The 15,185-nt window shown below is 34.5% G+C and overlaps 1 protein-coding gene across 2 annotated transcripts; it reads left to right on the top strand.

Annotated features, from left to right (window-relative positions):
- Positions 1-1,502: 1,502 nt before the first annotated feature.
- Positions 1,503-12,317, top strand: LOC144837407 (protein FAM78B-like). Of its 2 annotated transcripts, none has more exons than XM_078692481.1 (3): positions 1,503-1,632; positions 4,328-4,652; positions 11,435-12,317. In XM_078692481.1, exons 1-3 carry the CDS (start codon positions 1,503-1,505, stop codon positions 11,967-11,969), a joined length of 990 nt encoding a protein of 329 aa, XP_078548607.1. In that variant the 3' UTR covers positions 11,970-12,317. The 2 variants fall into 2 exon arrangements, with proteins under 2 accessions (XP_078548607.1, XP_078548609.1); XM_078692483.1 differs by lacking the exon at positions 1,503-1,632 and adding an exon at positions 2,472-2,613.
- Positions 12,318-15,185: the final 2,868 nt, after the last annotated feature.

Raw genomic sequence — 15,185 nt, 5'->3', positions numbered from 1 at the left:
TCAGGGGACACTTCACTTTCCCGTGAAACGAACGCGGTATATTGAACACCAAACATCCCCCAATTCAGACTCCTATTCAGGGGACACTTTCCCGTGAAACGAACGCGGTATATTTTGAACACCAAACATCCCCCAATTCAGACTCCTATTCAGGGGACACTTTCCCGTGAAACGAACGCGGTATATTTTGAACCTTAAACATCCCCCAATTCAGACTCTTATTTAGGGGACACTTCACTTTCCCGTGAAACGAACGCGGTATATTTTTAACACCGAATAGCCCTATTCAGGACCGGGGACACTCCTATTTAGGGGACACTTTGTTGGGTCCCAAATGTGTCTCGATGGATGTTCTACTGTCTTTTAGTTTGCTATAGTATTAGGAAAACTCCGGAATGGATATAACAGTCGAAATCGGAATGATCATCTAAACACGTCGTTAAACAGGAAACAAGAAAATGTGTAATTGTGTATGTATAACAATAAACGTATGCCAATACTAACAATATCTTAATAGGTGTATTAGTATTGTCGATGGTGATGACACATAAATACATCAAGCACGAGTCATACATTAGATATGTTGTCATCGATCGATCGTCTTGACATTATTAAGTGCATTTATTATAATTCCATAGTAGGCTTAAAAAGCGTTATATTTTTTATGATGCGCTAACAATTGTACTTCATAAAGAATTGTGCATTGATGTAGAAAACTAAAATGGAACTACATACCTTTAAATTCAAATCAAAACAGTGACAGCCTTCGGTTTCAGTTTTTATATTTTAATTTCTCTTTTTAGAATATAACAACATTTAATTTAAAATGGAAAGGATGACAAAAAAGAGCAAAGCTCGCACAAGGTCTTGTCACCTTAAAAAGAAACAAATTAAAAGATGGTAACAATTAAAAACATTATGGCAACAAGAATAAAAACGATAATAATAAAATATATATATACTTTTGAAAATATTTGTCCCCTGAAAAAATAATTCTTAAAAATTTTAATTGTAATGCCACATAGTAGTTTTTCACTTTGACAACAAATTGGATCGGAAAAAATGGGGTTTTTTTTTTTTTTTGACGGAAGTGATTAACTTTATTACAAAATAACCTTTTTCCAACATTATTCAGCCATAAAAATATTTACACTGTTACAGGGATCTTACAGAGACACGTAAGTGTCTGTAGTCGTAAGACCCTTTGGGAAAAAAAATAATCACAAAGAAAAAAACATTAAATAAGGTTTTAAAGGTACAAGATGAAACAAAAAATTAAAAACAAGTAAAAGTATTTAATTAATCTCCATTTTTCATGTTTTTGGAGGACAATACATCTTTACCAATAAAGAATTTCGTATATTATAATAGAAACATCAACATCATTCCAAAAGATTAGACTATGCATTTAGAATGGTATTTCCACCCCATATCAGTTATAAAAATCTGAACTGAAGATAGTGTATAAAATAATGATCGTTGCTTTTGTAGACAGCTCAAGGATGGTAGGGGTAAGAAAATGTTCGTTGGTGGTGATGACCAGTGATTTTGGTAGAAAAATCAGCGGTAAATTGCGAAGCATATCAAGCATCATCGGACCCAAACGAAAGGATGACGGACAAAACGAAACAGGTAAGTCAAACAGACTTAACATTTATATCAATACGCTTCATTCTCGTTATCCTGACTCTCTCCCTTACTTTATGCTCGTACAAACTTACAAATATTCGCCTATCCATCGTTTCCCTGTTCTTTGGTCTTTGCTCTTCCTTCCTCTCTCAAAGACTCGTTTGTCCTTTCTTCTCTTTCTGTTTTCCTCAGGCAGTTAAAACAACATTTTACTGATTCCTAATTCTACCCCGTGTGCTTTCTTTTTCTTTTACCAGTTTTTCTTGTTTTTAAATTTGTTAATGTATTTTGAACTGTAGGCCTATATTGATTTGTAATTGTATGGCATATCATGTCATGGTGACTCTGTTGCTTTTGGGGTCCCAGGACATGATGTCGAATAAATAAATGAAATGAGATATCGCGATCTACTATTTTGTGCCATGTATTCCTGTCGTGGACCGGGTGTGTCTAAACGTATGAGCCAGTGTAATTTAGTGCTGTTCCGTCATCCCGTGTCATTTTTGTCAATATTTTCTTGATCTGGTCTTTTACTTGTTGTCTTCCTCTAGAGCTAGTTTTGCGGGTGAATGAAATTGCTACTATTATTCATTTTACAGAATTTTGTCAAAACCAATATTGTAATTTACACCTCATTAAAAATGCAAAAAAAAAAACCCACCAAAAACAGAAAAAACACAACCATTTAATTTGTGCCGAAATCTAAAAAAAACGCGTCTCTACAATTTAATGACGTCATTTCTTATGCGCCGTGCGTACATAACAACTGCGCGTTATAGCAACACTAATACGTAGCAACTATATTATTTTTGTGCATGGCGACAGTTAGACAGAACCCAAACAAACCCTGGAGGGTAAGCTGTACAACTATAAATGTCCACAAAATAATATAATAAAAAGCTTAAATGTATTCCAAAACATCTTATATTAATAATGAAGGTTACGATGCAACACCCTACAAACAATTGGGCGACTGCAAAAAAGGTGAGAATCAGATTAAATATAGATTCTGTATTTTTATGTTGAACATTGATGATTTAATACTTAATAGTCGCCTAGGCCTAGACTAGTCTAACAAAAAAGTGTGATGTACCTGAATATGGTAGTGATATGACATTATCATGTCCATATATGGACATATTAAAGATATTAAACCGTAAGTCTAAGTCACGTTACAATTCTATTCGGCATATCGCCCTCTTCGTAAACTTTTTTTTTCGATTTCGGGTAAAACTTGTCTTAATTTTATCAACTGGCGGAATTGTAGTGAAAATGAATCAAATCATAAGTATCTATTATTATCCTGAAAAACAAGCGAAAACCAATTTATTAATCAATGTTTATTATTATTTATAGTTTCGAGTGAGATGATCATAAATATTGTATGTCATTATTAAACATAAATGAATACAGTTAATATTAGTCTGCAGATAAAACAATTTCACGATTAATAAACGTATATTTTTAATGTTGTAGCCTAATTTATTTATTTATTAATGTTTATTATTATTTCTATTTTTGCGTGATCTGCAGATCAATTTCACGATAACGTATATAATTTTATTTGGTACGGTATATATATATTATTGTCTTTGTATCTAATATTTACACTTTGTTTAAGGCTGACTGTTTTGGAGTCAGTGCCGAATATCTGTGTGGGATTTATCCTATTCTTCCTACCGGTTATTATTCATTAGTGATAAAATACAAATTATTAATATTCCATAATATAACAATAAAAACAACAACAATAACAACAACAACTAAACAATGACGTAGAACCCTTATGAATATTGTTAAATTCCCACAAAAGAGAACAAAAATATTGTTTAGTTCCTAAAAATCCTTCCTGTTTTAATTCGGATTAATGTGAATTTAACGGTGTGAATTACGAACTTAGTAAAGTTAGACAAAGGCATTCCTGTCACCACCACCAATGAACCCATTTTTTTACTTTTCGTAGTAGTAGGCCTAGATGAATGAGTATGAATCAGAAACCGAAAATATGTAGAAATCATTCATATTAACACTAGTAGTATATAAAACTGTAATTAAACCGTTACTTCCTGATAATGATGTGGAGCTTTAGCGGAAAACAGCCTCGTTTATTACAAAGTTGGGGTTAAAAAATGGTGTTTTTAAACGCCTCACCCACGGTCTATTGTTACGAACTTTTGAGGCATACAGTGTCGTACCTATTCAATACAAAATCAGATATAATTTCTTTTGTTAACTTTGCTAACTACGTTTCTTGAGCAAGTATACGCTTCGCTAAATCTCCATTGAAATGGAAATGTACTTAACTGTACTTAGCAAACTGACTCAGTGACTGTTTGTATTGTGGTGGTGGTAGTCACCACGTATTCACATGGAGTGGTAAAGAAAAAAACTGCTTTATTTTGGAGTTTATTCAGTTTTTTTACACGATCTGTATCTTGAATGTATTCTACACTATGTTCCCTAATACGTGAGCCACTGGGCTGAATGGCAAATGGTGGAAATGACATCAGACACAGCTTCCGTTAGAGGTAGCCCCGGCTGTTCTGGTCTTTCTGTACTATCATCGCATCCTTTCAGAAACTTGTTGAGTACTCAGTCGACCAGTTGTCTCGTCGTGTCGTTTTTAAATCTTAAAATCTCGGATTTTGTAACAAACTCCACAAACATTTGTTCTTTTTTACTCTCTCGATATATCCAGTGCCGTGTCACAGTAACTCCAGTGAGGTTCAGAACTCTAATCTGCACTGCAACCCAGTACCGATGGGGTGCATACTACCCAAGAGGCAGAAGAACTTGGGCCTAGAAGGTGACATCAAAGTATATGATCTTCAAGCTCGTATAGACTCTCACCCGACGTCTTTAATAGAATCTTCATATACTGTACTCAAATACCAGACACCACACTTTCGAGCGTCTGCCAAAGTGCGTTTTCCACCAATAAGTGGTAACGATACATGGCAGATAGGCTGGGTGCAAGGCTGCAGTAATATGGACTTTACCATTACATATGGACACTTAGGAACGTAAGTATTTAAACATTATTTCTATCACTTATTTCTAAAATAACATTTTGTTTTTACATAATAAATATTAATTGCTACAGTAGTTCCGAACTAAGAGTTACCTCACGATAAATTTAACTACAAGTAAAACATGACCATCGTGTACAATACTAAATAATTGTTAACATAACTATTTGTTTTCTGCTTTACCACATTGGACACCATCATGTACATTAAAGCAAACCTATAATACAACATAACATAAGCATGTTACTATACATCATGTTACTATACATATACATTTAGGCCTATTATAATGCATATATTTTTCAATATAAAATTATATAATATCTGTCTGATGTTACGCATATTTAAACTACGAAATGGCTAAAATACTTTCAGTGAAGGAATAACTGCAAAACAACAAACATTTTATAGAAATTAAGCATATAGAAATTACTATTATTATTGTTACTTCCGCAAATCGTTGCTGGTTGCCATTAAAATTTATTAGTTATTAAAAATGATGAAGCATCCAAGCGTTAATAATAAATGTGGAGCCGTTAAATGATCTTAAGTATGACTCGGTGCTTTAAAAATATATCACATAACGCAATTAAGCTATACAAGAAAAGTTGTTATCTTCACGTACTCGACGACGAACAAGTGTAGGTCTTGATAATAGTTGTAATACAAAGTACTGTTAGGCCTACTCAATGGCCCGAGGCCCCTGGTTAGGAACCCTAAGTAGTCCTCCGACGCTGGAGACATCGGGCATTTTTTTAAGCCTTTTTCGAAATATTTTAATGCCCGTTTTTTCCTCTGGGCACTGCTCAGGGGCCCCCATTAAGCTCTGGGGCCCCTGGGTTTAGCCAGTGAGCGCTCATACATAGCCATTACGCCCACTGGGCCTACGTAACTGCCTGCTGTCCAAAGGTTAACATTTAATATGTCATTATGATGAGTAATTCGTAAAATAAATGCATTTTATTAAGTAAAAGATTGGGTTAAGTTGGTGATATATTTCATATTTGATATACATCATCATACATATCAACTCTTCCAATACATTTCACCCTTGGGCTGGCCTAATAATAATGGTTTATTGCGATATTCCGAATTTGTTGTTAATGGAATTTGGCACCTTGTGGAAAATTCTGGTTTTCGGAGAGTATGCCTACAGTATTGGTGATTTGGCACAGTAGATTTTACCCTGGTCAAACAGTACATTACATAGGCTTACAATATGTAAAACTGTACATTCAAAATGTAGGCCTATAAGTTAATAAAAAAGCGGTTGGTAAATCACGAAAAAAATTATTAAAAAAAAGTGTATTAATACTAGAGATTGATATTATACGGTACAGTGTCAGTTTGTCACGGGAGGCCCCCTTTCATGTTTGCTAAGTGTGAATATGTATTGTAGCCTACGGACAAAGGAACGATTAAGAATTTGTTAGAGGCCGAAATCGTCAAAAAAGGATTTTATAATACGAGCCTGGGAAGACATTCCTAGTTGTAAATGTAGTGGAGTTGTATTCTATAGCAACGGTATCAATCATTTCGTTGCTAGGGAAGTGAACATCAATCATTCGAGTATTATATTTGTCATGTTACGAATCAACATGTGCGAATGGAACATTATATAAATACCAAACATACCGCCAGTAACAAGTCCGTCACTCACTCCTCAAAGGAAGACTGGGTAGCCTCTCGTCGATTTTTTGGGTACTGTATATGTCGATATACGAAAGTAAAGTGGTCCCTAATCAGAGGAAAGAAAATAAAAGAGACCTGTTTACATCATACATAATATATTGCTATTGTTGAACATAATGAAACAAAATGTAACTACATTATGACAAATAATGAATTACTGTAAACCGTATATTATAATAACGTATGTTGGTAATGTTGTTACGTAATGCGTAGGCCTACTGTATTGAATACGGTACATCCTATTAAATATACTACATTGTGATGTTACATATTGCTTGTAAATGACGTAACATATACTGCATTACGTACATTAGGGGGCCTACTGCTTGTACGTAGCGTAACGTATAGTGCTCATACACGACGTAACGGTAACGCATATTGTTAATACATGACGTAACGTAACGAATAGTGTTACAAACTGTACATTACTACTTGTACATTGTGTTATATACAGTACATTACTACTCTTAATATGACGTAACGTAACTGTCTAAATAAGGCCTGTATGACGTAAATATTGTACTGCGTCTAATACATACGACGGCATTAACATTCCCATACCAGAATTATTTTCGTACAGTACAGGATGTTTCCCATTATTGTTTGAAATAATAACAATGCATGACACAACAAATATTTCGTTAAATTTTCAATCACCCATTGTGGTTACTAATCGCATTAAGATTATTAAAGTATTGAGGAGACGACATACGGGTCACTTAATCATTCGACCCTATTATGGAACCGTATTTGTACTCCAAATCGAGTAAAATAACACGACACTTTGTACGTGTTGAGTTAAGCATACGATGTACTTAAATCGCTTGTTATAATTTGCTTTACCTGTTTGGTTATGTATAGCAATTGTTTATTATGTCGTGATGTATTAATAACCTGTAGTACACTTTTAATCAATTGTGTGAATATTTTCGAATAAGAACAATGCCCTTTTGTTCCGACATAACTCAAATAATTTATAATAATTTTTAAATGGAGGACAAGAGTTTATAGAGAAGGAAATAATATAGCGGGAATTAGTAATTTCACAAGGTCTCGATAATTGGAGACTTAACTCATTTTGAGGATCAAAGGTCAGACTTATAACAAATGCTTAGCTACAAAATCATCTTAAGTTGTCAGCGATTTTACTTAAATTTTTTTTTCTTTAAATTTTATATGACGATATCAATTCCATAAGATTAATTATTAAGTTTTCACTTAAGCACTATTTAACCATAGTATCTTGACTTAAGTAAAAAGTTGCCAGCGCAACACGTTGTGTTGTTTATCCCGCGTTACAGATGTAGTAATTTGAATCCATTTTTTATTCAAAATGGAGTAACAATGTTTTGATTTTGTTCTTTAGCCAACAATAGTGTGGTTTATGTGATTAAAAAGGTCAAACGGAAATATATATCTTGTCATTCCTAACAACAACTCGCATCGCATAGGAACCCAAAACAAAAGCGAAAATTATCTAGGCCTATATATAATCTACAATTTTAAGTGTTTCGGATTTATAGAATGTTCATGATGATAACCACTATTGTTAACAAATCGTTACACGCGTGCTTTAGTGGGTCATTGACGAAATAATGCAAAACACTATCAATAAGGTTATAATAGGGGGCTACACAAGTTAGGCCTATAATTTGGTTTTGTTAGCGCGGACTAAACATACATTATTGTGCCGTTGTAGCCTTTTTTTAAATTAGAAGCTCGAGCTTGGGAACTAATACATAAGCGTTATATTACGTCACAAATGAATAAGTTCTGCGTACAAAAAAGCGCCAAAGTAGAATAAGTGCGTGCAGCATGATCATCGCAGCCTATTAAAACGCCGCAGTCGAATAAGTGCCGCAGTGGAATAAGCGTCGCAGCCGATTAAACGCCGCAGTCGAATAAGTGCCGCAGTTTAATAAGCGTCGCAGCCGATTAAACGCCGCAGTCGAATAAGTGTCGCAGTCGAATAAGTGTCACAGCCGATTAAACGGCGCAGTCGAATAAGTGAAGCACCGTAGTCGACGAAACAAGCACTTCAATGGGTTGCGTGTATCTCAATTTTTATTTTACCAGAGATAAAAGAGAGACAATTTCGGTAATTACGTTAAATATAAATTCGTTTGATCAAAACAAAGATGCTAATCAAATCTTGTATGACTAAGATGAGTTCCGCAGTCTTTTCCGTTTAAATTCTATCATCATCTTTATCATCTGAGTGTGTTGAAGAAAACTTCGAAACATTTAACCAATCAGATGCCGGTAACCTTTGCATGCTTTCCGTGGCGCCTCGGATAGGTCTAACATCGATTCTTTTCCGTGTGCTAATGCTATTCCGGTGAAAACAAATTACTAATTCGGATAAAAAAAATCCTGTAGATTATACACTTAGCACGTATGTTGAGTTCCCACTAGAACGCAACGCAAAGTGATTTGACCAATCACAAGCGATGGATTATTCGAACAGTCGGGTGTGATTGGTCAACTCGCTTGCGTTGCTTTACGTCCTAGAAGGAATCAAGCCTTAGAAACCCTGTTGTAAGCTCTGTCTACACTATCAAATTTTATGCGACAAAAAAATGTGATGTGCCCACATATGGACATGATGTCATATCGCTACCATATTTGAGCATATCACCACCATATTTGGCCACATCACACGTTTTTCTGTCAAACTAGTTTGATAGTGTAGACAGAGCTTAAGGAAATTCGATTAAAAATTTAAAGTTAAAAATAGATCATAAGTAATAATGACATGGAATCTAAGTTAAGAACGCTAAAGGTTAACTTTAAAAATAAAAGAGAACTTCATTTAAATTCGGGTATCTTATTCGTCACACGGATATCTCACTTATCTCATATTTGTCGCGACTATAAGTAAGAGGTAACTTTTATTGTCACCAATTTCCTACTGTGACAATCGAATTTATCCAGAGCCTACCATTTCCTGTACCCGAGATTAAACACCAGCGAGTTAAACGAGATATGACGTCATTTCTTGTAGAGGCTCAATAATCATCTCGGTGATGTATTAATTCATTTCCTACGTCAAGGATGTACATCCGAGATAACAATTACATCCACCGCGGATGTTGAATATTTTTTACCAAGGATATAATATACACCCATTTTTGTCGCAGTATTTCGCAGTGGTCTTTCGCAAAATTAAATTATTTTTTAGAAAGCAAACGTCTCCATTCTGATGTTCAACATTTTTTCAACGTTTAGAATGAAAATGATCAGATTTCGGTATCGTGTCAAAATTAATCCACTACAGTTACTGCAGTAACTACATGTTTGCTGCAATAACATATGATTTAATTTGTTTCACTGTTGAGGCAGTTACTGCAGTAAACCATGTGTATGATTCTCCAACAAACCGCTCGATAAATATTAACAGACTTAAAGAGTAAACAAAATGTATAGTTACTGCAGTAACTGCAGAGAATAGTTTTGACCCCTTTTTGGCATGGTCCCTTAAGATGGTAAACTGTTGAATATGTATTTACATGACATCACGAACAAAGAATTATTCTTACAATGTGTGCCATTAAGAACAAAGATCGGTTTTATTTTTGTATTTGCTTTTATATGTTTTAGTTTTATGAGAAAACAACATGTTTTATTTTCAATAGAAAAATAAACGCTCTTAACTTTAGTCTACAGTAGTAAATTACGAACCAAAAAATTGCAATTTCAGGAAACTCGTTGAAGCAGGGCAAACATCAGCGCACAAACTATTCAAAAGCTTCAAACGCGTTACGAACGCGTTTGCAATTGTTAAATTAATTACAGGCATAAAGCTCCCTATACCAATCATATCACCCACATATCTATTTTTAAAGTTATAACGACAATATTACTGTACATAATATAAAAAAACCACGATGGCCATCACTCAAATTTCAGCTGATATCATTTTTCAGGAAACTCATTGAATCAGGGCAAACATCAACGCACAAACTGTTCAAAAACTTCAAACTACGTCAAAGAATCTTGACGACATCCTCTAATTGAAAAATTAACCATCCTCATAAACTAATCACTATGTTTTGAACTGCGAAACATCCAATTCCTTTCTACAATACACTGTTAGTAGTTACCATATGTTTTGAATGCATTGTGGTTACTGGACAAATAGTGATGTATGCTAGCAGTGACTGGGTATTAATTAAGATGTAAAATATATAACTCAGGTTCTCCATAGTATCATTTGACCAGTATCATGGGTAAATTCTATAATACAGTGGCACATATGACACCTAAATATTATGATACAGACGTCACATGTGATACAAACTGTATGTCACACTGTATCCCTATGATACTGGACATAAGTGGAGTTACAGTATTTTTTATATTGGACCAAATAAAGAATAATAATAATAATAATATAGAGAATCAGGTGAAATATTTTATCAAGTGTCCTAAATATAATTCTACAATTGCATTATAAATGAATTATTAAATGTTTACCTCAATCTAACAAAACTTACCTTTCAATTCTTTTCCTTTATACCACACATGAGCACAAGTTCCACTAAAGTACTTTATCCAATATTTCTGGAGTTTCTTCTTCTTGGACCAAATGTGTCTCTTTCTTGTTTAATAGCATACACAATGAAACTGTATATAACTTAATGTATAATTAATAACAGTGCATTTTGAAAATATAATATATAACTCTCCATACTGAACACCAAAAACTTCCTAAAATCTACATTTTTCTTAAGGTTTAAAATTAATTTCCTGAATGCAAACATTTCCTTAAACCTAGATTTAATAGACCTATTATTTGTTAATATGTACAATAAGGCCTAACATGTATTGTGAAAACTAAATTTTCCTGAACATCATATTATGTGGGCCACATAAGATTGTCCGCTTTTGGGAAAGCATTCCATACTTTTATTAAAATCAGTTGTTTCACACAAAATGCAATTAACAATCAATATAATTGCTATGTATGAAGACAAAAGACTACAGAAATATCCCATAAACAGATAAAATAGAAAATGTCAAGACTCACTCTTTTAAAAATTATTACCATTTTCCACGACTTATTGTACTTTTTCTTCTTCTAGATCAAGTTGGGAAATACCAGCACTTAAAACAGGTCAACAAAGATTTGTCAGTGATTCAGATGGAAAACATTATCCCTGGTACGGGTGCACAACCGAGGTTGCCACTGCATCTGGACCGACAAATTGTTGGACAAATTTAAACCTTAGAATGAATGACAATTTTCACCCGTCAATTACCTGGGATATACCAGTACGAAATAGCCATCAAGTTAAACTTACTCGTCTAGCACGCGATCAAAGTTTTACCGTCTGGCTAGTAGCCGTCAATCAAACGACCGGACAAAAATTTGTGCTCCGAACTGTAAAATGGAGGATGCAAATAAATATAGCTGTGGACGGTACACAACCGCTTGGAAAACGTGCCCGGCTACTAGAGCCGAAGATACAAGAACAACCCGTTGTATTAGAATCGTGGCAAAACGAAGTAGCACCGCCAGAATCTCTACGAGCGCCAAACGCAAACAATGCACAAACTTTGATCTGGAGGCCGACAACAGGCGGAGACGTTGTCATAGTACCGCCAGTTTCTTCATAGAATCATGCTTTCTCAAATTTCTTCAGTACTTCAAAACGATTTAATTTTTTTGTATCGGGCAAACGCAATCTTTTACAAGACCATAATTTCTTACTTTGATAGTTTCATCGTTTTCCTTTGTCTTCCGTGGAGATACAATCAACGTTTTGTTTTAATTGGTGCTAGCATTTTGTCTATCAACATGTGCTTAATTGATATTTTTGTAAAAAACTTCTCAAAGAGAATTGTGAAAAGACTATTATTGATTTCTTTGAAATAAAAACAACAAATTGTAAAGTTATATATTATTCAACTCAACAAGTGAGAGTGTGAGAAAAAATGTTAATAAATATAAATGTATAAATTGAATGCAAATGTCTAGTCTGTTTGTACTACATGTTTTAAATGAAAACCTGTATAAACTAAATATAGTAAATCTATTACAAATCATTATACTGCAGTTACTGCAGTAGTAACTAGATTTGTTTACTGCAATATGTTTGTTGAAACAGTGCGTATTAATGGAAATCGTTCATTTTCTTCGGCATCCGTTTCTCTATGGAATGCGTTGCCTATTGAAATCCGTCAGGCTACTTCCACCAGTGTCTTCAAATCTCTCCTCAAAACCCACCTTTTTAATTTGTAATTTTTCAAAATTTTCTGTCTTTGTAAAGCGCATTGAGGCTTTCAGCATAATGCGCTATATCAAGTACCAGTTATTATTATTATTATTATTATTATTAATGCAACAAAAAATGCTTACAAACAATTTGCATAAACAGATTAAAGAGTAAACAAAATGTTGGTACTGCAGTAACTACAGTAAAATAATTTAATTAGGATATTAAAAAGTGGAGTACAAATTGTGTAGTCACTTGACATGAGCAAAGTATGAACTGTAAATATATTTTTTGACCTCTGACCACAAACAATTGAACTGTTTGTGACCTCTGACCACAAGCAACTACAGTACTGTTTGCAGGTGTGTAGCAATAAATGCACATGAGCCATAGTAATGGCAAGTGAGCATGATTAATTAAACATTAACACTGAGCAATTACTGTGTGAACACTGAATGCAATGTGTGAGTGTAAACACTGAACATGAGCAGCAGATGTGTGACAACTGAATGTGTGAAACTACTGAGTATGGGAAATTTTTCTGTGAAAACTAACCATGAGCAAATACACTGTGTGAACACTAAACATGACCAACCACACTGTGTGAACATTAAACATGAGCAAGTACACTGTGTGAACACTAAACATGAGCAAATACACTATGTGAACACTAAACTACTGTAGATCAATTACACTGTGTGGACACTAAACATGATCAACTACACTGTGTGAACACAAAACATGATCAACCACACTGTGTGAACACTAAACATGAGCAAATGCTTTGTAAACACTAAACATGATCAACCACACTGTGTGAACACTAAACCTTGTCAACTACACTGTGTGTGAACACTAAACATGATCAACTACACTGTGTGAACACTAAACATGATCAACTACACTGTGTGAACACTAAACATGATCAACTATACTGTGTGAACACTAAACATGATCAACTACACTGTGTGAACACTAAACATGATCAACTACACTGTGTGAACACTAAACATGATCAACTATACTGTGTGAACACTAAACATGATCAACTATACTGTGTGAACACTAAACATAATCAACTACACTGTGTGAACACTAAAAATGTTAAACCGTCTAGTGATTTTGTTTAAATAAAATGTGTAAAAAGCTGAGTTTATACAAAGGTCGATAAGGACAATAAAAAGCTAAAAGCCAAGGTCCTAAGGTGGGACTGTTGCGCCAGGTTTTATGATTTCTGGATAGATGACAGGAAATAAAACAAAGGAATGACTTAGTATAAAGGAAACCGTTAATAGGGAATAGGGAATTACTGTGATAACTTGATACAGTACATTATAACTCACTTCCACTCCATCAGTAAAGTTCATTTGCTTTATTATCTAATAAATGTAACATCGAATTATTAATAAGGTCTCTAAATCATAAACATAGCAACTGTAATTATTATGTTAACTATTATATGTTTACCTCCAATTAAGGACCATATGAGCTATATTTTTTATATAGGGCAGATACAACTGTAATACTATATTTCGTCTACAGGGACCACTAGTGTGTTTATAAGAGAGTGTACGCATACAACTTTTGTTGTTCTCTCCGTATATGTTTTTAGCTTGGCAGTGTATAACGGATATAAAGTACTTTTATTAAAATTGACTTTTGGATTTTTAAGGTTAAAATGCCCAAAAATATTTATTTACTCAAAAGGCATATCATGAATCATAACCATATGAAATCAGAATACAATAGGCATTGAAATCCCTCACTATATTATAATACACCTTCAGCTATATTGACAGTCATGCTTCAGTGCACAGTGTGATGCTTGAACGAGCAAGGAAATCTGAGAAACGATCAACAGACAAATGCACTTAAACTCTCACTTTCAATTTTAGTTGCGTTCGTAAGTTTTGATTTTAGTCTTCAGTGCATCAATGCCAATGATTTTTGTCTATGATTTTTGTCCATCAGAAAGTATTATATTTAAGTCAATAAATGAATTTCCTTTATTGGTATTTGGATTTTGAAGTTTAAACGGTGGGAATGGTGAATACGACCAGTGAATCATTTTGATAGGCACAGAAATTTTTATACACAACGATTATGGAACAAGAAGAGCAGGGGCGGATCTAGGATTTTGATAAAGAGGGGGCCGATATGGGAAAAATAATCGTCTAGGGGGTGCGGGGCATGCTCCCCCACATAATATTACAAAAGGGGGGGCCGGCCCGGCCCGGCCTGGCCCCCCACCCCCCCAAATCCGCCCCTGAAGAGAGCCCACATGCCAGACTACTAAGAGTAAACAGGGATCTAAAGACGCTTGCTATTTCCAAATTGTATCAGCTTATATGACCTATTTTTTCACAACAGTAAACAAGTATCTAAAGTTATGATGTTATTCCACAATCTATTTACCTATTTAATAATAGTAGAACCCCTCCTTTGGACACACCTTTTATGGGGACATGATGATGGGTCCCAAAGTAGGGTGACACCCCTGTTCAGGGGACAACCTTTTATGGGAACATGATGATGGGTCCCAAAGTAGGGTGACACCCCTGTTGAGGGGACAACCTTTTATGGGGACATGATGATGGGTCCCAAAGTAGGGCGACAC

The sequence above is a fragment of the Antedon bifida genome, chromosome 3, assembly GCF_963402885.1.
Source record: "Antedon bifida chromosome 3, ecAntBifi1.1, whole genome shotgun sequence".
Classification (NCBI taxonomy): Eukaryota; Metazoa; Echinodermata; class Crinoidea; order Comatulida; family Antedonidae; genus Antedon; species Antedon bifida.
The sequence above is the reverse complement of the archived record's forward strand: the minus strand, read 5'-3'. Positions and strand labels throughout refer to the sequence as shown.

Excerpts from the sequence above, each read along its gene's own strand:
- LOC144837407 (XM_078692481.1), top strand. The coding sequence starts at position 1,503 with ATGGTAGGGGTAAGAAAATGTTCGTTGGTGGTGATGACCAGTGATTTT. Across the intron at positions 1,633-4,327 it reads TGACGGACAAAACGAAACAG|TGCCGTGTCACAGTAACTCC; the intron begins GTAAGTCAAACA and ends CGATATATCCAG. Across the intron at positions 4,653-11,434 it reads ACATATGGACACTTAGGAAC|ATCAAGTTGGGAAATACCAG; the intron begins GTAAGTATTTAA and ends TTCTTCTTCTAG.